This window comes from Drosophila kikkawai, chromosome 3R (assembly GCF_030179895.1).
Source record: "Drosophila kikkawai strain 14028-0561.14 chromosome 3R, DkikHiC1v2, whole genome shotgun sequence".
Classification (NCBI taxonomy): Eukaryota; Metazoa; Arthropoda; class Insecta; order Diptera; family Drosophilidae; genus Drosophila; species Drosophila kikkawai.
Window position 1 is genome coordinate 23,814,282 of NC_091731.1, and position 22,657 is coordinate 23,836,938.

Below are 22,657 nucleotides of genomic sequence, written 5' to 3' on the forward strand. Positions count from 1 at the left end.
TATTCCACTAAATCGCAAGTTTAAGGCCACAGAGATCGGTCCTCATTGTAAAAGGTCTTGAAATGGGGTCGGAAAGTATACTACAAAATGTTACGGCTCAAAAAACAAAACCAATGATGGTGACATGTTTGTTTTATGTATTGATTTTAACGTCATTTTGGTTAGAACTCTTTTTCCTTTTCGCAACACAAACAGCAAAATAATACCGTTTTTATTCGATAAGAAGATTTCCGGCTCCCATAATCGAGACGATCTTATTTCATGGTATTTAAGAGCAAATTTTCCATTTCAAGAATCGAGATCCATTAGGGACCAAGACGACCCGCAATGAATTTAAAAAATTCCAAGTTTTACAAGAGGATCCAGGAGCTGCGCAACTTCTCAAAGGAGAAGGTACGCAAGGATAGGGAGAATCGGACGCGGGTCTCCCGCGCTTTGAAAATGGCAATCACAGAACAGCCGTGCTCGGACAGGGAGTGGTTCAGCTCGGAGCACTCGCCCTCGCCACCCCCAGTCCAAGCCATCTCACCAAGGCGGCGGGTCAAGGCATATAGGCATCCTAAGAAGAAGGCTGCCGGAAAGCCAATGGGAAATCTCTTCACCGACTACCGCCTGAATGGCGGGCAGTGTTCCGACCGCAAGAGCCCCACGCCCGGATTGAGGGCGTCGGCGGAAGCCAAGCTTCAGGGCTTCATACAGCTGAACAACAAGCGCTACCGCGTGGAATGCCCCACTCGCGTGGTGGCCTCACCCGGTGTTAGCCTTAACCCTGAGCGCTCCAGGTGAGCTCTTTAGCTTTATCTTTCTTTTTTTTGGGGCGTCCGATTGACGCACACGCTCTTCTAATCCCAGCGATACCAAGAGCACTATATGTGTGTCCAATTCCCGCTACACCATGATCGGCAAAATATCAAAGACACTAGGATTTAAGCTGGTCAAGGAGTCGAAGCTGTGGAATATCTTCTGGTCAGACTCGTTTCCCGGTGTGGAGCTGTTCAAGAACATGAAGCGCTTTCAGCAGATCAATCACTTTCCGGGTATGATCGAGATCTGTCGCAAGGATTTGCTCTCGCGGAACCTCAACCGGATGCTAAAGATTTACCCTTTCGACTACAAGATTTTTCCCAGGACCTGGATGCTGCCCGCAGAGTAAGATATTGTTTCTAAGTAGGAACAATTAGATTTAAGGGACCTTATTAGTGAAATATTTTATATTTATTTTATATTATCGTGTCAGAACTTTGTGCCGACTGCATCCAGGGAGAATGATCTCTTATTGTAATTTATAAATGAAACATTTCCCTACTTTTTAAACTAATCGCAGCTATGGAGACGCCATGAACTATGCCTTAACTCACAAGCGAACCTTCATCCTGAAGCCGGACTCTGGGGCTCAGGGGCGTGGCATCTGGCTGACCAATGAACTAAAGTCGATTGGACCGCATGACCGGCTTATATGCCAGACGTACATCCACAGGGTAAGAGACGCATCCATATCCTCCTTATAGATAATATTTGATCTTTAAATCTGTGAAGCCCCTCCTGATTGATGGCTACAAGTTTGATTTGCGTGTTTACACGCTGATCACCTCCGTGGACCCGCTGCGTATCTTTGTGTACAACGAGGGCTTGGCAAGATTCGCGACGAACAAGTATGTGGAGCCCACGCCTGGGAACTCCAATGACCTGTACATGCACCTGACCAACTACTCGGTGAACAAGCGAAACTCGCACTACGAGCTGTGCGACAACGACGATTGCGGCAGCAAGCGAAAGCTGAGCGCGATCAACAACTGGATGCGGCGCCACAACTATGACGTGAACGAGTTCTGGACGAACGTGGACGACGTTATCATCAAGACGGTGCTGAGTGCTTGGCCCGTTTTGAAACACAACTACCACGCCTGCTTCCCCGGGCATGACAAGATCCAGGCCTGCTTCGAAATCCTTGGCTTCGACATTCTAGTGGACTGGAAGTTGAAGCCCTACATCCTGGAGGTGAACCATTCACCCAGCTTTCACACCAATGAGCAGGTGGACCGAGAGGTAAAGCGGCCTCTTATCCGGGACACCCTTAATCTGGTCAGCACTGGGCTGGTGGACAAAAGACAGATCCTCAGGGAGGATCGCAAGAGGGTCAAGCAACGACTGCTTAAAACCAGAGGAGAGCCGTAAGTAGAATCAAATAAGGGCCTGCAACCTGTGGTGGGAACAGCGTTCTCCTTCTTATACCAGGGCAGGTCCTCGGCCTCGTGTTAATGGCGGCTCCGCGTCCAAGGCTAAAATAGATACCAATCTCGGCAATCCAGAAGGACTGGCCAACGGTAATCCCAATAAGATTAGTGCAGAGACCGAGGAAGAGGGCGCACTGGCGCGGCAAGTCGCCTGGGAGGACAGCCACATGGGCAACTTCAGGAGGATAATGCCTCCACCAGATGCATCAAAGGCCGACTACTACACCCGCTTCTTCGGGCAGACCAACCAGGTGTCCATTTTCGCCGAAACTGCTGCCAGCAAGAAACGGGAGGATCTCGCCCGAAAGATGCGTCTGCAGATCGAGGAGAAGAAGGCCAAGCAGGAGCAAATGCTCAATGCGCGACCGAAGCGAGCGCGACTACTGCCGCGAGCAGTGCGCGAAAAGAACCGGATGACTCTCTTCCGGATGAAGGAGAACTGGGCGCCGGGCTTTATTTCCGATGCGGAAGAGCGCCTGCGGCACACTTGGCTGCACACGCGCACAGAGTCCATCAGGACGCTCAAGATCACGGAAAATGTAAGTTTAACCAAACATAACTAAGTATTAGGGAAATAATGTTTGGGTAGACTAACATTTCCATTTCTATTGATATATCCCCCTCTTTTTGTAGATCTATACCTCGCTCTATGAGACCGGCCACCTGACCAACACAGACATGATCGTTTATCCCCATCTCTACCACAACCTGATAAACGGTTTTGACATCAGACGACTCCACCCATGAATTCCAGCATTTCGACCTCCTTTCCCTTTGCACACTACCCAGTCGTAGATGTGTTCTAATTATCATTTTAATTGTAATTGCAAAAAGAATGGAATGCGAGTAGTTCAGATGATGCTGCTTTGTTTGCGATTTGACCGGATTTCAGACTTGGTTGTCGTGAAGGAACTTTATTACTTAAAGTACCAGGGGAACAAATTGTACTTTAACAACAAATCATTTTGAACCAAAATTCTTCCCCAAATGTGTATAATAAACTGAATACTTTGAATTATATATATTTTTATTATTTATTAAATACCTTAATAGATTGCAATGTATTTCTAAATACGTACTTATTTATGTTTTATTCATAAACACACATTATTAAGAAAAGGAAACAGGTACAAATCTTTCAACAAATACTCTCGATGCTTATTTCTTTAAAGCTTTTTATTAAAAAAATATGTGCGAAATAAACAATCACTTTTGTTTCAAAAAGAGCTTTTAAAAAGTGCGTATAAAAATATATTCTTTTTAACAATCTCTTTCCAAAAGCGTAATTTATCAATAAATGGTGTCAATTGAGCAATTCAACTTAAATTCTATTCGAAATTTCGATTTTCAGGCAGCGATCGTTCTGTTTAGATTGGAATCGCGTCTGCCTCGGACTGGGTCTGGTCCAGTGCTCGACTTTAGCTTGATCCGCGTAAATGTGTGTACATATATTTGGCAGCCTGCCCGTCCGGCAAACAAACATCATAAACATTTTGAGAGTACCGAGAATCGAGCATTTCGAGAGCACATCCCCACATGTACGATTGAGATTGTGTTCGAACGGAGAGAGGGAGCAGCGCACTCAGATCAGTCAGTCCAAGGAGCAAGCACGGACCAGTCCACGCCCCGGGCAGTCGCTAATTAAGTTCGGGAAGAAAAATCGTTTTAAAAATCATATAACTTTAAATACTTTCCAAATACTTGCGGCATGTTCAAAGTGTCGCAGGAGATGCGTCTGAATACCCAGGCAGCGGCTGCCACCGCCTGCAGCCCGGGCGGGAACAGTGCTCTGGAGGGCCATAGTCCGGAGGAAGGCGGTATTTTTGGACGCTACCAGCGCACGCCCGATGCGGGTGAGTTGAGTGCCCGACGGCGGCGATGAGGAAGTAAACATCGAAGTAGCTATTTATACAATACCCCATTCACCTCCCTTGTCGCCTAGATGCTTATCCCGCGGAGCCGCCGCGGGTTTATGTGGCCCCCGAACTGACCGATGCCGGCAAGGTGCAGCTCCTCCACTTTCCCAGTGGCGCAGTGAGGGTCAATAGCTCGGTTAGCTTCGTCATCAGACGGAACGGGGTCAAGGGAAACTTTGAGGTGCGCGTAGAGGGTCCCAGTGGACAGCCCATCCAGCCTGTCCAGCTGCAGCAGCTGGATCCGGAACGCTTCCAGATCGACTGCCAGTTGGCAGCCGGGGCTGGACTCTATAAGGTCCACGTTAAGTGCAATTCGGTGACTTTGCCCAGGTCGCCGTTCATCATTGTGGCCATAGCTGGCCTTGCTGAATCTGTGGAAGGAAAACCAGCAAACTCGGCAGGTATTAATAAAAAACTTTAAAACATTTTTATTTGATATTATTCAAATTACTTTAATTTTTATTCACAATCAGTGCCCATATCGGAGTCGGATGCCAGCAAGGTGCACAGCCGGGGCCTGGGTCTCACCCATGTTAGTTTGTTGGAGCGCAACGAGTTCACGGTGGACTGCAGTCAGGCGGGCAGCAACATGCTTCTGGTGGGTGTCCTGGGACAGCGAGGACCCTGCGAGGAGGTGACGGTTAAGCACTTGGGCCGTAACATCCATCGAGTGACCTATCGGGTGTGCGATCCTGGCGATTATGTCCTGGTGGCCAAGTGGGGCGAGCACCACATACCAGGATCGCCGTTTAGCCTAACCGCCGATTAAGTATTGTAATAAATGTTAGTTTCCGGTCCTGTACAAATGTCTGCTGACCTTGATTTTGAGCTATTTCTGAATCCTCCGAATGGTGCCCTGAGGCAAAGTTCAGTTTAATGGTGATTACGGAAGCACTATGGCTACTAAGTTTTCTTTTTAGCCCTGCCGGCGGTAATGACGTTGCTATTTGGGAATTGATGCTGTCTTCGCCTCACAACCTACATTACATACATATGTACCGGGAAATAAACCATTGAATAAGCATGGACAAGTACCAATGTATACAGCTAAGATACAAATATAACTAATACTTAATGTACACATAATATACGGTTACATAAAACAATACTTAAAATGTAAATGGAAATTACTTAATAATATTTTGTTTAAATGTGAAATAAACTTTAGTTTAGTTTCTACTTATCTTAAAAATATATGTACATATGTATGTGTATAAAATTATTAAAAATATATGTACATATGTATGTATATATTTTCAGGAGCTTTATGAAATTGAGTTGCCCATCTCTGTTGAGATAAAGGATAACAAGAAAGAAAGCTAACTTTGGCCAGCCAAAGTTGTATACCCTTGCAGGTAACAATTAAAATATATCATAACTAAGCCAAAAATGCATTGATTTTGATTCGGAAGCAGTTTTGTGTTAGTTTTTATTAATTTAAAAAAACTGCATACCAAATTTAAAGTTTTAAGAAATCAAAATTTTTGGCCAAAAAATCGATTTCTTCCGGACATGTCTAGAAAGATTCCCCTGGTGATGCTGATCAAGAATATATATGGTTTATGGGGTCGGAAATGATTCCTTGACTTAGAAAAATATTATTTTGTATTATAAAATCGGATTTTTTATATTAAAAAACTTCTTGGTTTTTTTTTTAATTAAAAATATCATAACTCGGCCAAAAGAGCATTAATTTTAAATCGGAAAACTGTTCTGTGCAAGATTTTCTACAGTTAATAAATCTGCATATTTCATTTAAAAATTTTGAAAATTTAATTTTTTATCAAAATCAAAAATTTTAATGATGTAACCCCTTATCAAATTTCGCAAAAATGGTCAAAAAATCGATTTCTTCCTGGCATATCTAAAAAGATTCCCCTGTTGATGCTGATCAAGAATATATATGGTTTATAGGGTCGGAAACGTCTCCTTCACTGCGTTGCAAACTTCTGCCTGAAATTATAATACCCTGCAAGGGTATAAAAATATGGAATTCGAATACAAAGTCCTGAAAGTATATTTTAAAGACTTTGTTCGCCAATTTAAAATTATTGTTAGTAAAACTTTAGTATGAAAGCGATAAAAGTGTGTCATAGGTTATAAAATTAATTTCTTTAAGTAATCGTTGTCACCATTGGTTCCAATTTCATTTCCACTTTAAGCAAAAGTGCCCCAAAATGGGATAAAAATAAACGTATAAAATTCTGGTGACCTTGTTATTGGGCCCTCTGCTCCGCCGCCGCATCATCCACCTCCTCTTCCCTTCTTCCGCGTTGCCCCCGCGTAACGAGACGATGTGCAATTTAATGATGATTACACCAAAGCCCGACGACTGTGGCAGCCACATTATCATTTTTTGTTATTTAGCCCGCTAATGACGTTCGCATTTGGGAGCTGGCGCTTGTTGTTGCCGTTGCTATTGCTATTGCCTGCCATCGTCGCACAACCTAATGATGATGATGATGACCGGCAAATACGTGTCCGTGTTCGCATCGGTTTGTGAGTGTGTGTAATGCTCCAACAAAAGCCGCTCCTGGAGAGGAGGGGGCGGTTGATGATGATGAGCGATGAAATGCGTTTGCTTTGTGGCGCCCTAACGAGCGGAGCTCGGATTGGAGGCAGGGAACGGGAGAAGGCAAGATAAATCACAGATGACTGGCCAATGGACGTACATCATACATACATACCTAATGGAAGGAAAGAAGCATTACATTTCCCTGACATTTTCAATTTCCCACTTGATGCATTCAAGCAATAACGTTTTCCCTCCCGCCTATCTGGCAACGCCGCGCTCGGCGCACACACCAGCTGCACCTCTCACACCGTGTTGCGTCTGCTGTCTTGCTCGCACTTCTGAACTGAGAAGAGAACATCATTATATCGCTGCGCAGCGTAGGAGCTACGTTTTTCGTGTGTTTCCCTCTTGAAGATAATTAAAATTTAATTATTTGACTTATAATTAAGTTGTGTGCCCGCTGGTGACGCTGTGCGAGGTTGTTGTTGCCCGCCACTGTTCGTGCATGGAGAAGAGCCCAGCCGCAGAACGCAATCGACGCAAGAAAATCTGATGAAGTACGTACGTGTGTGTGTTGTGTGTATCTCAGGAAGGGAAAAGTTGTGCGTGTGTATTCAAGAAAAGTAACATCTCCCCCCGCAAATTACAGCCACACAATAGGCTCTCCCGTCCCCACATTGGCCAGCAAGTGCCAATGTCGTGGCGTTGGCGTCGTCGTCGTTGAGCATCTTCATCCGCATCTCGTATACCTGAATTACCGCTTCACTTCGATTCCAGCCGTCGTCGCATCCACTTCGTGCTCGCCGTCTCCTCTTCCGAATGCGATTTACAACTTGTTTCCCACTATTTATATTTGTTTACCGTTCGCCTGGCGTGTTTGTGATGCGGGCGAGGGGCAGTGTAAATGTGTGTGTGCCGGCTTAATGATAATTGAAAATCAGCAATTATAATGACAGCGTTATAATAGTAGGGCGCAGGCAAGTCATAATCGCGTTTGGGGGGCGGCCTAGGCGCCCGCTCGGCGACAGGAATATCAAACGGCGTTTTATAAAGTTTCATCAACACTGAAAAGTGCATTGAAATGGGCGTTAATTGTGGCATATAAACAATGCATTCAACCTTTAAGTGCACTAAAAATTACAAGTGAAGCAACAATAATTATTCAGTATGGATATTTTTGGATTTAAACAGTTTTTAGTACTTATTTAGTACCTACTTATGTACCTCCAATTTCTGGCCAGAAATTGTAAAATTGTTATCACTCTGCTATCGTACGATTCATAAATAAATGAAGTTATCACATAACATCTCCTCATTTCTCCATACAAATAAAAACCTCTGAGAAAAAATCTTACCTTGATAAAGTTGATACATTTCGGTTTCAAGCTAGTCTTTTATAGACTTAAAATAATAAACATAAACAATTAAATGATATGGAATGTTGTTATGATTTTAATGTGACTAGAAAGAAACCCAACCAATCCTCACATGAGTATATATATAATATTATCTTATTATCCTTTTCTTTACAGGAGTGAATGCATGAACATTATGCCCGTCTACTAGGATAAACCGCTTCATGTCCTGCTTCAGCTGGCAGACGAAGTCTGTTGGGCGAACCCAGTTGTCGGCAGTGAGACCCATGTGAAATGCCTGTAAGTGTGCTCTTCGTCGGAGCCGCGTCTCTAATGTGATCGTGTAATAATAATTTGCGAATATAACCTTCTCCGCACTGACAGTATGAAAAATTCAACAAAAAGCGCCGACAATGGGAGGATAGTGGTGTTCTGGAGCTGATTAAACTATGGAAAGTCTGCGCCTATGAGCTGCGCACCATTAAACGCAATGGCCATCTCTATGTGGCAATGGCCAAGCAGCTAACCTCTCTGGGTGTCCCTGTAACAGCTCTAGAGGTTCACTTTAAAGTCAATAATCTAACGCAGCGCTACCGTCAGGAGCAGAAGACCTTTGAAACAACGGGCATAATCAGCACCTGGAAGTTCTACAGTCAAGTGGATGATGTATTCAAGAGTCTGGCCGCACACACCGGTTACAAGTGGGTTGCTAAGCATGGAATTGGAGATACTATTGGTTAAGAGAAACTTTCATTGGGAGATGCTACCGGAGAGTTTCTCTTATCCTCTGAGCTTGTAATGCGGCTAGTTACTAATGTTTTTGAATACCTTTGCAGAGACAAACGCATGACGAGTGCCTCCAATACTAGCAGTTTACCCTCTACATCTGAGTCACCAGTTTGGAAGAATCCAATGTCTCAACAAGAGTTTAATAGCAACAACACGGAGGGGTTCTATAAGTGAGTATTACTTCTACCTTCTTTTATTCAAGTTTAATTTTTTTCTTATCATTACTCCTATTAATACCAATATATCATAATTTTTGCTTTGTAGGACCGAGTACGGCATGCATCGGCACTTTATGGACCACTCCCAACCACCTCCCAATGCCGGCAGTGTGGACAACTTTATGGCCTCCTCGGCAGCAGTGGCGGCGGTGGCTGCTGCTGCCTCCGCTCGTTTGGCCGACAACAACATGGATCAGCAAATGAATGCAGCTGCCGGTGGAAGCGGAGCCAGCGGTGGCGGTGGTAACACCAACGGTGGCGTGGCCAATTATCAGAAGATGAAAAAGTCGCACGAGGACTACGACAAGTTTGTGGATATTGTAAAGAACATCGTGGACACCCATAAGAGTACTCCGGACAAGGTGGATACCTTTGGCGACTTTATCAAGTCGTATATGAAGCGCTGGCCAGAGCGTCTCCAGGACGAGGCCATAAACCACATCACCAACTATGTGATTGTCAAGAATATGGAGCACAGCATGGTCAGCAGCCACAATCCCGAGGGGGTGAACAACCGACAATAACAATACAAGCAGGAGCCCAACAACTGAACGAGAGTTGTTGGACGAAGCAGCTCCACGAATTAAGCGGGACGGCAGGAGAGAATTACTTAAGGTGGCACGCAGTTACTTAACCGCATCTGAGTTGCAGCCAAGTTCATCATGGGACACACACAACACCCACGGCATACAGTATTTTTTGTATAGTTAAAATATACAACGGAGTTTTAGTTCTCGTCGATCGCGCCTCCTCGACAACGAATTGATTTCGCTATCTATCGGGGCGGGCGAGATCCAACGTACATAGAGATCCTAGCGAGTACATTACGTTTAGACACCATTTCCTACTGTTTAGCTGTAAACTATTATACATATAAATTAATAAATGCTTTAACGATTATTTATGAATAGCACCAAGAAATTAAGTGTCCATTGGACCGCGAAGGAATATTGATCGTCGTTTGGTAAAACAAAAAACATTTCTTTTTGACAAAGGAATATATTTTATTTATTAAAGATTTACTAAGAATAATTTACATAGCTACTAACTATGCATTGATACAAGCCCTTAACGCTTTTCCAGCTATCATCCAGATCTATCCCCTTTAATTATCAGGTTAAAAGTACAGTGAATACTTGGCTGTTGACTTTTATTTTGGTTCAGAAATTTCAGATTCGTTGCACTTGACACGCGACGCTGTTAAACATATTGGCCGACTTTCCCGGCGCTGATGGTGCCACCAGAAAGCGGGCGAAGGTGCCTCCTTTGCTGTCAGCCACGCGTCCGGGATTAATAACCAGACAGTCGCTGACTAGCCGGATGAAATGCCGCTGATCGCCGGGCAGGATCAGTACATTTGGCAGCTGCTTTATCTGGGCGTACTTAAGCGCCAGCTGCGAGTCGAAGGCCATGTCCTCGTCGGCCGGCGGATATATGGGATAGAAGGAGCCCTGGTGGAACAAATGGTTGATAGCCCGATGCATCCGTTCACCAGCATTCGCGGCAAACTCGTGACTGAGCAGATGGTCAACGACGTCCGTGGAGGAGACGCCCAGCGTAATTCCGTCCAGATCCACCAGCGAGGGATCAGGTAGCATGTGCAGGTTGGGATACGTTTTGCGGAGAGTGGGCGGCGGGGTGGGGTAAACCGAGTGCACCATGGCGTCCTTCTGGCTGCTGACCATCAGCACTGTTGTGTAACTGCCAACAACTTCCATTATTCCGGCGACCATCTTCTCGAAGAAGGAATCAAAGGTCTCGGCAAGCTCGCTAACTATACTGTGATCTGCATCCAGGAAGGGCCCCGTTAGCACCAGCACATCGGGGCGGTGCTCCTTGAGGTACTTTAGCAGGTCGTGCAGTGGCTCGTAGATCAGATCAGTGCTGTGGGTAAAAGGACCGGCCGCCACCACAAACTGTAGCTCCCTATCGACCTTCAGGGGAGCGGGGGGCGTCAGCTTCCGCTCCGTGTGGATCTCCTCCACCACGAAGGAGTTACCTTTAGGTATGAATCCCTTAGCCAGCACCACCTGTCCCGGAAAGATGCTGGCGGACTTAATCCTCGAGAAGTTCAGCGACAGAAAACTGTTCTCCTCGGCGTCTGTCACGGAAAGAAAGGCGGAGTGGGCATCCAGCGGGCCGTCGTCCTCGGAATGTATCATGCCCACGGCATGGAGCAAGTGAAGGGCCTGCAGAGTCTGTCTGTCCTGCGGATACCAACTGCACTCGGCGGCTCCATCTGCACCCAGCTTCTTCTCCACCAAAGCCCGTCCGGTTTCCACGAGGCGATCGTGCAAGTCGTCACAGCGATCGCCCAGCAGGTCGTTCATGTAGCCCAAATTGGCAACGGTCAGCGGGGCGTCCTTGTGGAGCAGTTTCTGATTCACCGGTAGCTGGTGCTCCACTTCGGTTTGCCAGCTGGAGCCGGCCAGAAGCTTGGGATGGCCGAAGGAGTCTACAATGTCACCTGGTTTGCCGGCCACTGTGGCACTTGGTGTGCCTGCTGCCACTTGCGTTCTCTTAGCCGACTGAGGCGTGTAGCTGACGGGACTGAAGAGCACTCCGCCTTTGAGAGCGGCGGAACGCGGCTGATCCTTCTTAGCCTTGGGCGTGTGCATCGCTGAGGAGTCTGCCACAGACTCGCTCACATAGTCGTCCATCATCGGTTCGTGTTCCATCACGCCGTAGGTGGCCAGTGAGCTGATTTCCGGCCCAGAGCTTGTGGTTGCCGAATAGGATTTGGCCTTTGGCACAACCTTGTCCTTCCTCAGCTGCAGCACCTTGCGCTCGAACTCCCCCAGGTTCTCGACTGTGGGATCATCACCGTGGAGGTGGGACAAGCTAAAAGCCATCCACTGCTCCACGAACTCGGTGGCGTCGAGCACGTTGTAAGAGATGGCCAGCTCCAGGCACTTGTCCAGCACCGCGTCCGCGGGCTCCACGCCCATCTCGTCGAACTGCTGCTTTATTTCCACGTCCATTCGGTGTGTGTGTCCTGTTTGGCGTTCGGCTTTTGTAAATAAATAAACTCGCGATTACTTTTGGCGGCAAAACCATGCGCAGGGTTGCCGTATCTATTGTAGCCTTGCATGGCTCATATCTGCGGCGTGTTATCGAGCTGTGATATCGTATATCGCCCTTCCCTAATCGCGATGCAACAGCTGTTTTAATTTTTATTGACAAACTTGTTTTGTTTATTTATTCCGTGTGCAAGTGCAATTTCCGTTTTAAACGCTACGCTACAATTCATGTGATCTGGCAGGAAGTCGGAGAAAGTGTCGTGAAGTGAGTGATTCGCCATGAGCACGGACGATTTGCTAGTGCGCCGCGAACGGAGCGACGACTCCCAATCGCTTTCTCGTTCCCCAAGTGCCGCGTCTCCGGTTCCGCCCCCGACGGGAGCCACTACGCCGTCTGCGTCTGCGTCCGGCTCCTCGTTTGACCGCCTGCGCAACACCTTTCGGCGTACGGAGAGCATCTCCTCCCAGATCTTCAGTCACATTTCCACGCAATTCTCCAACGCCGCAGCGGCGGCGGCTGCATCCGAAGTAATTGATGGTACGACCACTTACCCGTATCCAGAGCAGCCCACGCCCATGCCTGCGCCACCTGTAGCGCCGTCAGAGCCGGAAGCAGGCTCGATTCCTTCACCTTCAAAAATCATGGCGAAAAGGCTGAAACGCGGTGAGTTTGCTTAATTCTGTTAATTAATTTACTAGAATGATAAGAACGGGTCTATTTACGTTGTGTAAATAAAGGATGTGGAATAAATTAAGTATCCTTTGTGTTGTTTACTAAGTAAATTATCTCCAAGGAATACAATTCAAAAGTGATTATCACTTTTATTCACTTGGTGATATTTATTAATATTTAAAAGAATATAAACGGCAATAAATCATATCATTTATTATAAACCGACATAAGTAATTACATTATTCATAGTAAACAAATAAAAAGTAAAGAAATAAAGATATTACAAATCTACGAAAATAAACCATAAAAAATAAATTTATAACTAATACTATAACATAAAAGAGCTAACTACTAGCGTAATATCAAATTTAAAATATCCATAGTTACTGTTTTATCCACTATATAATATATTCAAAGAACACCCCTAACAAAAAAGCTTCCGCGCGGAGCTTTCGAGCTTTGCATACTTGAGAAATCAATAGGATAAAAAGAGACCCCACGTTAGTCTTACTCAACGCGTACACAAGAAGGATAATAACGGTGCAACATCGTAGCGGGGAGTATTTTTCGTTATTTGGTTAATTTCCAAGAAAAACCCTCTTCAAAAGAGGTTCTAACAGGATAAGAAACACGAAAAGGTAACAGTATCCCAGAGAAGGAAGAACTGCTGAGCAGGAATCTTCCAGCTTAATCACCACCTAACATCGATATACATATATGTATGTACATACATATATCTCTATTTTTATGGCCGATTCCCCACACAAAACGGACGCCCACGCACTCACATACTGCATACTGCATACACAGGCAGGTTTGAAGCCTTAGCAAAATGCGAGGACTCGTCGAGGATACAAAGAAGACCAAGCTGTCATCCAGCGCCAACAATAACAACAACAACAGCAGCACCAGCGGGAGCAGCACTCGCCTCAAGTCTGGTGGCTCTGTCTCTGGTGGTGCCAGTGGCAGTTCCACTTCCAGTTCAAAGCCACTAAGGAGTGCAGCGAAAACGCCAACAATGAGCACACCAGGCGGAGCAATCGGAGCCGGGGCTGCGGCCAAAAAGGCGACCCAACAACAAGTTGGCAAGGTTGCCAAGACGGCGACAACAGCAACTGGGACAGCAGCAACAGCCACCAGAGCGGCGACAGCAGCGTCGGCCAAAGCACAAAAGGGTCAGAATCCACCCCCACAGCCATTGCAGGCATCAAAGCAGCAGCCACAGCAACCCTTGGTGGTCGTGCCGCCACAGCAGCAGCAGCAACAGCCTCTCCCAGCGAACAACGGCAGCACCACGATTGCTCTGCCAAAGGCCTCGCATGCCAACACCAGCGAGGAGCTGGCCGGCGGCGTCCAGGACACCATATACCTTTGCAACTTCCGGGTGTCCGTCGACGGAGAATGGCTGTGCCTTAAGGAGCTGCAGGACATTGACGTGGCCGGCGGAACTGGCAGCCAGCAGCCAGCACACACCACCACTGACGCATTGGGTGGCACAGGAAACTCCAGCCACTTCTCCAGTGGCTCAAACTCCAGCAAGCGCAACAGCAAGCGCTTCTCCGGATTATCCACCGGCAGCACCAGCGGCGGTGGCGGCGGCGGAGGAGGTGCCCTAGACATCACGGACAATGGTATTATGGCAATTGAAAACCTTATCGGCCGCAGGCTGTGCGACATGGTCCACAGTGGCTCCACGGCACTCGGCTCCCAGCCGCACTCCCAGTCGCAGCACCAGAGTGTCGGCCTCTTCGCCGAGTGGTCGCATCTCTGTAGGTCGCTTCTTGTTGCCTCTGTTGCCCAGCACGCCTCCTTCTTTGTAGATCTTTTTATTTATTTCATTATTCGATTATCCGATTGGTTCCGATCACGCAGGCCAACTATACTGAAGGTATATCCAGGGTCAGGGCTTTAACTTCATACAAAATATTAGATTGTCTTTGGTTTATGATTAACTATTTACTCAAAGCAGAGTTTCCTGTAGTGTATACTTATTATTAACGATAGCTTTTACATTAGCTTAAGAGTATCTTCTGACCAACTATCTCCTTGTCCTAACTAATATTCCGATCGTATCGTAAAAAAGATCTACCTGATAAAGTCTATATGTTGGCTATTGGTCCTGAACACTTTGTTGGTCTGTGTGTTATCGTTGATTAATTTGCATGCCTTTTCTGCATTGTTGCACATTTCGTTGCCTGCACTTTATCGTCTCGATGGGGGCTTAACTGAAGGGCTTTTATTTAATCTTAACAAAAAATATAATTAATGTAACGAAAATGAAATCAGTGGTGCTCCGTGTCACAGCCACTTAGACGTCTTCAAAGGTAGTTTCCCAGCTGGGAGTGTCCTTGATCGAATGGAGAGATGACTTTAGGTAGCAAGATTAATCTCTGCTGCCACGTAGTTTAATTAGTTGAGTCGACTTACCGGAGTGCCGCCCCTCAGCCTTGTCTCATCTGGTTTCTTTATATGCCGTCGAGGATTGTAGGATGAGTCGTCTGTATCCACTATCAGGTTTAATAGTTTATGCTGTCCCTTCTCTTTTAAGATTTTTAACTTAAAACTTACCGATCTTCACTCTGCTGGCTTTCCGCCTTTCCGGTGGTGGTGAGCCCTCTCTATCCACTGAGGATTTGACCTGTAGGCGGTTCTGGGTTCAGGACTCTAAAGGGAGTTTAACTCTTCTCAACTTACCGTCCTACTTTGGCTTGACCCGCCTTCATTTCGCACCTTCTTTTTGTTCTCTTTGCTTTTGCGTTGCTTCTGATTTCGCTTACTCCCTCTGCCTCCGATCTCCGAGCTCGGGGTCAAGTCGTATTGGTTTGATGACAAGGACACCAGCTGCCTTTGCGGAGAGCTTTCCTCGGAGATAATGCGGTAGTAGCTGTTTCCTTTCTTGACGGAGAACTTGGTTGGCAAACATTTTTTGTGAAGCTGACAGTTCAACGACGAGGTGGAACCTTCTACGATTCAAGGGAGAAGTATTAATAGCTCCTTTGATGGTACCCAAGACCTACGGTCATCATGTCCACCATAGTAGGTGTTCTGTCCTGCTTTTGATCGGTCCTTGACGCTCTTGGGTTGATCCTTGGGGCTCTTGGGTTGCTCCTTGGGTTGCTCCTTGGGGCTCTTAGGCTGCTCCTTAGTGCTCTTGGGTCGCTGGGCCTTCGAGCTCGGTGGTGCCTCCACATCACTGGGAGAAGACTTGACCTTGTCTTTCCGCTTTCTGCCCCGTCGCATGCAGCAGCAGATGACTAACAAGATGATTAGTAGAAGCAGCACTAGGAGGGCGGCAATGAACCAGATCAACGAGCTACTGCTCTCGCATTCGCGGCACTCCTCGTGCTCCTGATCATGGGCTGGCCCATTCTCCTGTTCGTCAGGCGCCACATCCTGCTGTTGTTCCTCTTGGTTTTGTTCTGGATCTTCCTGCCAGGCGCGAGCGGAGCGACTCACCTTACGCGTCTCCGCGGCGTAGCAGCTTTTATCGTCGTCTTTGCAGTCCTCCTGCTCTTTTGCAAGGTGCAGCAGGGTCTCTTGAATCCGCAGGATTCCGCCCAGACCCGGGTAGAACATCTCGTCTATGTAGTGCGAGTGCACGTTCTCCCGTATCCAATTGAGCAGCTTGTTGTTGTAGTTGGCCTGGCTCTTTCCCTGAAAGCGGTGGCAGCTGGTGACGATCTTGAAAAAACGCACCAACACACAGGAGCAGGTAGGAGACCGGAGGTTGTAGATTCGTCGCTGTCGGAAGGGCAGGAATATGTTGCTCAGGTAGCCCTCACTATCCACCGGTTCTAGCTGCGGCAGCGGCACAATCATCTGTCCCTGATCCAAATCCTGCGATACACTGCTCTGATCGAGCTGGCTACAACTGGCGGCGCCATCCTCGAACTTGGAGCCTTCCAGATTGATCGGCTCAATCTTGGAGCCCTTGAACTGACACATTATATCCTTGGCCGGAGACCGCCAGGCATTCCCGTTCGTGTTGAGGACAACATAGCTCTGCCGCTTGATCTTCAGCAAGCACTGCATGGTTTTCAGCTTGAGGCGGCCGCCGTAGTAGGAAACCTGGGCCGCGGGCACCAGGTGGTGGCGAAGGTATCCGCCCAGCGCGTCATAGAAGGCTCGCTGCGGCAGTCGGCGCGTGCCCTCGTCCGACATCTCCTGTACGATTCGGTTGACTGTATTCACGAACCGGATCAACATGTGGACAACGCTATCGCTGAGCATGCAATTGGGAAAGGACTTGGGCACCAGCTGTTCCAAAGTTCGTCGGGCGGACATCAAAGCTATCTCCTCCACGGAGAAGCAGGTCTTGCGTTGGCTATCGAAGAGATTGGTGCCCAGAAATGTGGCACCAGTCTCTGGTGTGACCGGGCTTCGTGCTGCCTTGGATAGTTCCTTGGAAATCTTAGACACAAAGTTCCTGTTCTTCGAAGAGCCTGCCTCGTTTATGTTATCGCGGAACTGTTGCAGCTCGGAGCTGATCATCGTGTGGAGGGTCATCTCGTTCTGAAAAGCGCTAGTGGGCACCTCCTGAGTGGACACGTTGATGCTGTAGATGGGGCAGCCTCCTGGCGCCAGGAAGAACAGCAGCCATGATAGCACGTGAAAGTTCATTTTTTCAGTTAGTCAGTTGGATGTGAATGTGGCTGTGAATCTGGCACTTTGCAAGCACAGCCTACTATCTGCCTGAGTCTCTAATTCTGGGATCCCTCCCATCCCTTTGCAGCCCGGGACACGGCGGAGATCGAGCGCAGCAACCTGGTAAACATCTGCAAGCTGGTGGTCAAGGAGCTGCTGGAGCAGTCGCTGCGCTATGGCCGCATGCTGGACTCGGACCACCTACCGCTGCAGCACTTCTTCATTGTCATCGAGCACGTGCTGGGTCACGGCCTCAGACCCAAGAAGGGTCTGCTGGGTCCGCGCAAGGAGCTGTGGGACCTGCTGCAGAGCGTCGAGCACTACTGCCCGGAAGCGCAGGATATCACGGCCAGCGTGAGGGACTTACCCACGGTGCGGACCCACATTGGCAGGGCCAGAGCCTGGCTGAGGATTGCCCTCATGCAGAAGAAGCTATCGGACTATTTGCAGGCTTTGATCGAACACCGGGAGGATTCTCTGTACGACTACTACGAGCCGCATGCGCTGATGATGAGCGACGAGGTCTGCTTCCGATCCCGTTCCCCTTCGGAAACCCTTTTAACCCCATCTCTTCTCTAACCAGATCGTTGTGATAATGGGCATTCTGGTGGGCTTAAACGTGATCGACTGTAATCTATGCGTCAAGGAGGAGGATCTGGATTCGCAGCAGGGCGTCATAGACTTTTCCCTGTACCTGCGATCCAGCTCAAGAAACGCGGATGCTGCGCCGGAGGACAGTGCTCCGCCGGCACTATTGGATGCCACCGGGCAGGGCAATATGATAGCGGTGCTGGACCAGAAGAACTACATAGAGGAGCTCAACAGGCATCTCAAGTGGGTTATCGGCATCGTCCGCCTGTGCGTTCTTTGGGCTAAGTTATTCCCCCATCTTTCAGCGCCACTGTGGGCAACCTGCAGGCCAAGGTAGAGTCGCTTACCACGACGAATGCTCTGATGAAAGAGGACTTGGCCATCGCACGGAACAGTTTGCTGGCTCTCCAAGCCGAAAATCAGGCCATGCGACAGTCCACTCACGGCGGGGACAACACCTCCACTGGTTCGGGTGACAAGGAAAAAAATAAAGACAAGGATAAGGCTTCCGAGGAACTGGTGGAAGAACGTCGCAAGACTGGCGAACTGGAGAAGGAGCTCAAGCTGCAGGTGTCCCTCAAGGCGGAGTCAGACATGGCCATGAAGCTGTTGGAGAAGGACATCCACGAGAAGCAGGACACGATAGTCTCGCTGCGCCGCCAACTGGACGACATCAAGCAGATCAACCTGGAAATGTACCGCAAACTGCAGGTGAGTATCTACGCATACATCATGGCGGATCGGTTGGCAAGGACACACAGTCCATTATCTAGGATCAGTTATTATATTAGCAGTTTCTGTTCTCTGTGGTCCTTCTAACCGATCCTTCCCGAGCATCACAACCTAACACCGCTCATCACCACACTCATCTGGCCATCCGTAGCTTTGGTTTCGTTTCCTTATTTATTATTTGATCATTAGCTCCAAATGTAAGAATCGGTTTAAGCCTAAAGTCAAAACGTAATCCCCTCTAAAAATTCAACCAGGAATGTGAAGATGAACTCACACAGAAGGGCGAGATGGTCTCGCGCCTGCAAACGAAAGCCTCACAAATTGGTAACATTTTACAATCGCTAGAAAAGAAGTACGAGTCGAAGCTCGTCGACAACCAGCAGCAGCACCACGGACCGGGATCGGGACCGGGAGCGGGATCGGGAGCTGGAGCCATTGGTGGAGACCGCTCTCCCAACACACGGCGACAGCAGAATCTGGAGAAGTTCGAGGCCCTCACCAAGAAGCACAAGCAGGACGCTGGCCCGCCCATGAAGCGAATGCACCTCAAGATGGACGCCTTTCCGCCCTTCGATCCGGCCAAGTACAGGAAGTCGCCGCGTCAACCGGAGCCACCGAACCCACTGGAGTTGCAGGAGAGCAGCAAGGACGTTAAGACGCCCACATCTGCCAAGTCCCTGAACGATGAGCTGGCCGAGGCAGCGGCTGCGGTAACTCAGCACTTTGGGTCAGGCGATGGATCCCGCAGCGACTATGTCCTGTGCCGGGAGCAGACAGCCGCTGGAGACACTTAAGCCCCTGAAAAAAATTAGAATAAGATGATCCTCTGTCTATATACATATATGGCCCAGTTTCGAATTTCACACTCACAGAACTTGATAGCGTTTGCTTTTGTTCACATTTCTATTTGTTTTTCCCGAAAGGGAAACTAAAATTAGATTTATAACTTTATGGATTTAGTGCCTGACTGCATTTATACCTAAGGAGCCAGTACACAATTTGATGAAACATCTTCGCAAGTATGCATTCCAAGTAGCGAAAAGGAAATATCTCATTCCGAAGAAATCCCATTTGTCAAAAATCAATTATGATTATTTATTAAGTTTTTTTGATCTCAAGATAAATGAAAAACACATGAAAATCGAAACGCTCTCAATGTTCGCGTCCAGTTCCGAACGGAACTCAAAGTGCAGCTGCTTAACAGGACCCCCAAAACTATAGAGTCCCTAGCTCTCTATAGCCATTGCGTGTGTACGAAATAGGATGCCTTTACTCCGTAGACCAGATCTCCCCGAAGGGGGATAGAATACAAATTGTTAAAGGTTATATGAATTACAAAGTATGCAACCTCTGTTAGCTGAATTATCTTCCCCGAGTCAGAGTCCCCGATTATATACGATTATTATACTAACTAAAGACGTATGTATGTATATATGTATAGTGCGATTAGAGGAGGCTTCAGAGATGTTTATTATACATATGTATGTACATATGGATTCAACCCCCGCGCAACCGCTTAAATGTAATGTAATTATACACTCCGCCTAGTCGAAAACAACAAGTATTGTAATTATATAAATAAATATTGAGACTACATATATATGAATATATACAAATCTATATACAATGTAACTCTGCTGTGGAGCATCAGCCTATGTATTCTAGTACTCGTACTCTCCTAAATCGATCCCAGAGAAATAAAACTTATCCGAATCCCAGTCTTTCATTTGCCACATCTTACTAACAATCCAAGAAGCGGGTTCTTCCTTTCGACGCTGGTACAACCGATTCTTTTCTTCGTCGGCAGGACTGCAAGGCATCCTTAACGCACAAGACGGAGCTAATGAGCATGCTGGAGGTCCAAAAGGAGGACATGGAGAGCACCATTGAGCAGTTGGAGAAGAAGTAAGAAGGCTGTGCTTGCGCCTAAATCTATGGAAGCGGAGGGGGCTAGTCAGATTTTGGAGTGTCTTAATTATTAATAATTAAAGCGTAAATTTGCTTGATATTTGAGTTAATAGTTTGAGATTACTAGTTCAAAATAAGCCTTTTAAAACGTAAACTGCATTGAAATATTCTATAATCAATCAGGATAAGGTAAGGAAATAATAAATAAGCAAAGTCTGGAGGGGTTTTTCAAGCCCTTTAAATAGAAATGTTATTTTAGAAGTAGTTTAAAAAGGGAGTTTAGGGAGTAGATATCTAAAATCCTCAATGAAATACTATACTATAACTGCTGACTAGTCCCAAGCCCTTCAAAGCATCACAGATCACTGCAAAAGTCTTTAATATACCCGTTTTATGCCACTGTCCACAGGTGGACCCATGACAAAAGCAACCTGGGTGAGATTCTGAAAACCACGTCACAAAGCCTAAGTACGCAGGTGACAGCTAGCGAGGAGAGGGCTGCCCGGGCCGAGGCCGAGTCCCGGATCGAGCGGGAGTGGCGCATCTCGCTGCAGGAGAAGGAGCTAAAGCTCAAGGAAAAGATATCCACGCTGCAGAGCTGTCTCACGGAGCTGGCCGAGGAGAAGGAAAGGAATGGCAAGCTCAAGGCCGATCTAGACAAGGTTCGCACCCAGTGGACGGAGGCACAGACCACGCTGGAGGAGTTGGGCATCCAGCTGAGCGTCAGCAAGCTGAAGGTATCCGAAATGCAAGATCAAGAGCGACGCCAACGCCAACTGCTGTCCGGCTCCGCCCAGTCGCTGCAGGCCACGCCGGAGGCGCTGGGCAGCCCCGGCATCTGGGCACCCGATTCCATAGCCACACACTGCACCGCCTGCGAGCGGGAGTTCAATCTTACGCGCCGAAAGCACCACTGCCGCAGCTGTGGGGAGATCTTCTGCAAGGCCTGCTCGGAGCACACGCTCCGGCTGCTCAATGCCCAGGGTCAGCCGGGGAAGCCAGTGCGTGTGTGTGACACCTGCTACGCCGCTAAATGATAATAAATAAATAAATGTGACTGGGAATCGAAAAGGGCGGGGATTACAATGTGAACAATTTTTATAAACAAATTCTAATATATTTTTTTTAAAACATTCTATGGATGCAGAAAATAATTCAATGTAAAAATAGTTTTTTATTTTTATATTTTATCGACAAAAAGTAAACTATCTCAACGAAAGGTCAGACGTTCCTACCAATTTATCAAAATGGTTTTTTGTGTATTGTGAATAAATTTATATAAATTTTACCCCGCCCCTAAGAAACCTCTTGTCTAGATGAGATTTCGACTATTGTATTCAGTTGACCTCTTGACGTTATGAATTGATTGAGTTTTGTAATCAAATTATATTAATAAATGTGTATAAAAAAGTTCCAAATACGAAGCATTTAATTTTTATATTACGTATTTATCTAAAACTAATTTATTTTAGTTGTTTACAAAGAATAGCCTAATTTTGACTGGATAAATATTAAAACAAGAAAGAAAGCTAACTTTGGCCAGCCAAAGTTTGTATACCCTTGCAGGTAACAATTAAAATATCTAATTACTAAGCCAAAAATGCATTAATTTCGATTCGGAAAGCAGTTTTGTGTTAGTTTTTATTAATTTAAAAAAACTGCATACCAAATTTAAAATTGAAGAAATCAAAATTTTTTGCCATTTTTGCTCATTTTAATGATGAAACCCCTTATCAAATTTCGCAAAAAAGGCCAAAAAAATCGATTTCTTCCGGACATGTCTAGAAAGATTCGCATGTTAATGCTGATCAAGAATATAGGGTCGGAAATGATTCCTTGACTTAGAAAAATATTATTTTGTATTATAAAATCTGATTTTTTATATTAAAAAAGTCTTGATTTTTTTTTTTAATTAAAAATATCATAACTCGGCCAAAAGAACATTAATTTTAAATCGGAAAACTGTTCTATGCAAGATTTTCTACAGTTAATAAATCTGCATACTTCATTTAAAAATTTTTGAAAATTAAATTTTTTATCAAAATCAAAAATTTTAATGATG

At 46.6% G+C, this 22,657-nt stretch overlaps 6 protein-coding genes across 14 annotated transcripts; 4 read left to right on the top strand and 2 right to left on the bottom strand.

Moving 5' to 3' along the window:
- Positions 1-148: 148 nt before the first annotated feature.
- On the top strand, positions 149-3,254 carry TTLL6B (Tubulin tyrosine ligase-like 6B). Its single transcript, XM_017179981.3, has 6 exons — positions 149-782; positions 853-1,149; positions 1,325-1,478; positions 1,537-2,171; positions 2,236-2,773; positions 2,868-3,254. The coding sequence occupies exons 1-6, from the start codon at positions 328-330 to the stop codon at positions 2,979-2,981; spliced, it is 2,193 nt and encodes a 730-aa protein (XP_017035470.1). The 5' UTR covers positions 149-327; the 3' UTR covers positions 2,982-3,254.
- A 688-nt stretch (positions 3,255-3,942) lies between these two features.
- On the top strand, positions 3,943-4,958 carry LOC108083968 (filamin-A). Its single transcript, XM_017179974.3, has 3 exons — positions 3,943-4,087; positions 4,177-4,551; positions 4,624-4,958. The coding sequence occupies exons 1-3, from the start codon at positions 3,943-3,945 to the stop codon at positions 4,917-4,919; spliced, it is 816 nt and encodes a 271-aa protein (XP_017035463.1). The 3' UTR covers positions 4,920-4,958.
- Positions 4,959-7,007: 2,049 nt separating this feature from the next.
- LOC108083989 (uncharacterized) lies at positions 7,008-9,920 on the top strand. Of its 2 annotated transcripts, none has more exons than XM_017180003.3 (5): positions 7,008-7,222; positions 8,198-8,320; positions 8,405-8,721; positions 8,857-8,979; positions 9,074-9,920. In XM_017180003.3, the coding sequence occupies exons 2-5, from the start codon at positions 8,315-8,317 to the stop codon at positions 9,549-9,551; spliced, it is 924 nt and encodes a 307-aa protein (XP_017035492.1). In that variant the 5' UTR covers positions 7,008-7,222; positions 8,198-8,314; the 3' UTR covers positions 9,552-9,920. The 2 variants fall into 2 exon arrangements, with proteins under 2 accessions (XP_017035492.1, XP_070143257.1); XM_070287156.1 differs by lacking the exon at positions 7,008-7,222 and adding an exon at positions 7,349-7,642.
- Positions 9,921-10,160: 240 nt separating this feature from the next.
- On the bottom strand, positions 10,161-12,177 carry PolA2 (DNA polymerase alpha subunit B). The gene has a single exon (XM_017179992.3). It carries the CDS (start codon positions 12,006-12,008, stop codon positions 10,197-10,199), a length of 1,812 nt encoding a protein of 603 aa, XP_017035481.1. The 5' UTR covers positions 12,009-12,177; the 3' UTR covers positions 10,161-10,196.
- Positions 12,178-12,183: 6 nt separating this feature from the next.
- Positions 12,184-22,015, top strand: LOC108083979 (protein RUFY3). Of its 7 annotated transcripts, XM_017179990.3 has the most exons (7): positions 13,229-13,358; positions 13,531-14,351; positions 17,453-17,886; positions 17,948-18,198; positions 18,261-18,666; positions 20,495-20,592; positions 21,005-22,015. In XM_017179990.3, exons 2-7 carry the CDS (start codon positions 13,553-13,555, stop codon positions 21,630-21,632), a joined length of 2,616 nt encoding a protein of 871 aa, XP_017035479.2. In that variant the 5' UTR covers positions 13,229-13,358; positions 13,531-13,552; the 3' UTR covers positions 21,633-22,015. The 7 variants fall into 7 exon arrangements, with proteins under 7 accessions (XP_041630428.1, XP_041630431.1, XP_070142419.1 ...); XM_041774494.2 differs by lacking the exons at positions 13,229-13,358; positions 13,531-14,351 and adding an exon at positions 12,184-12,711; XM_070286318.1 differs by lacking the exons at positions 20,495-20,592; positions 21,005-22,015 and adding an exon at positions 18,942-20,405 and having other exon boundaries at positions 13,227-13,358; positions 13,531-14,489.
- Positions 14,942-17,391, bottom strand: LOC108083980 (uncharacterized). 2 transcript variants are annotated; one of them, XM_070286321.1, is made up of 5 exons: positions 15,738-17,391; positions 15,415-15,680; positions 15,289-15,358; positions 15,148-15,227; positions 14,942-15,088 (listed from the first exon to the last, which is right to left on the bottom strand). In XM_070286321.1, the coding sequence occupies exons 1-5, from the start codon at positions 17,338-17,340 to the stop codon at positions 15,029-15,031; spliced, it is 2,079 nt and encodes a 692-aa protein (XP_070142422.1). In that variant the 5' UTR covers positions 17,341-17,391; the 3' UTR covers positions 14,942-15,028. The 2 variants fall into 2 exon arrangements, with proteins under 2 accessions (XP_070142422.1, XP_017035480.1); XM_017179991.3 differs by having other exon boundaries at positions 15,415-15,683; positions 15,738-17,390.
- Positions 22,016-22,657: the final 642 nt, after the last annotated feature.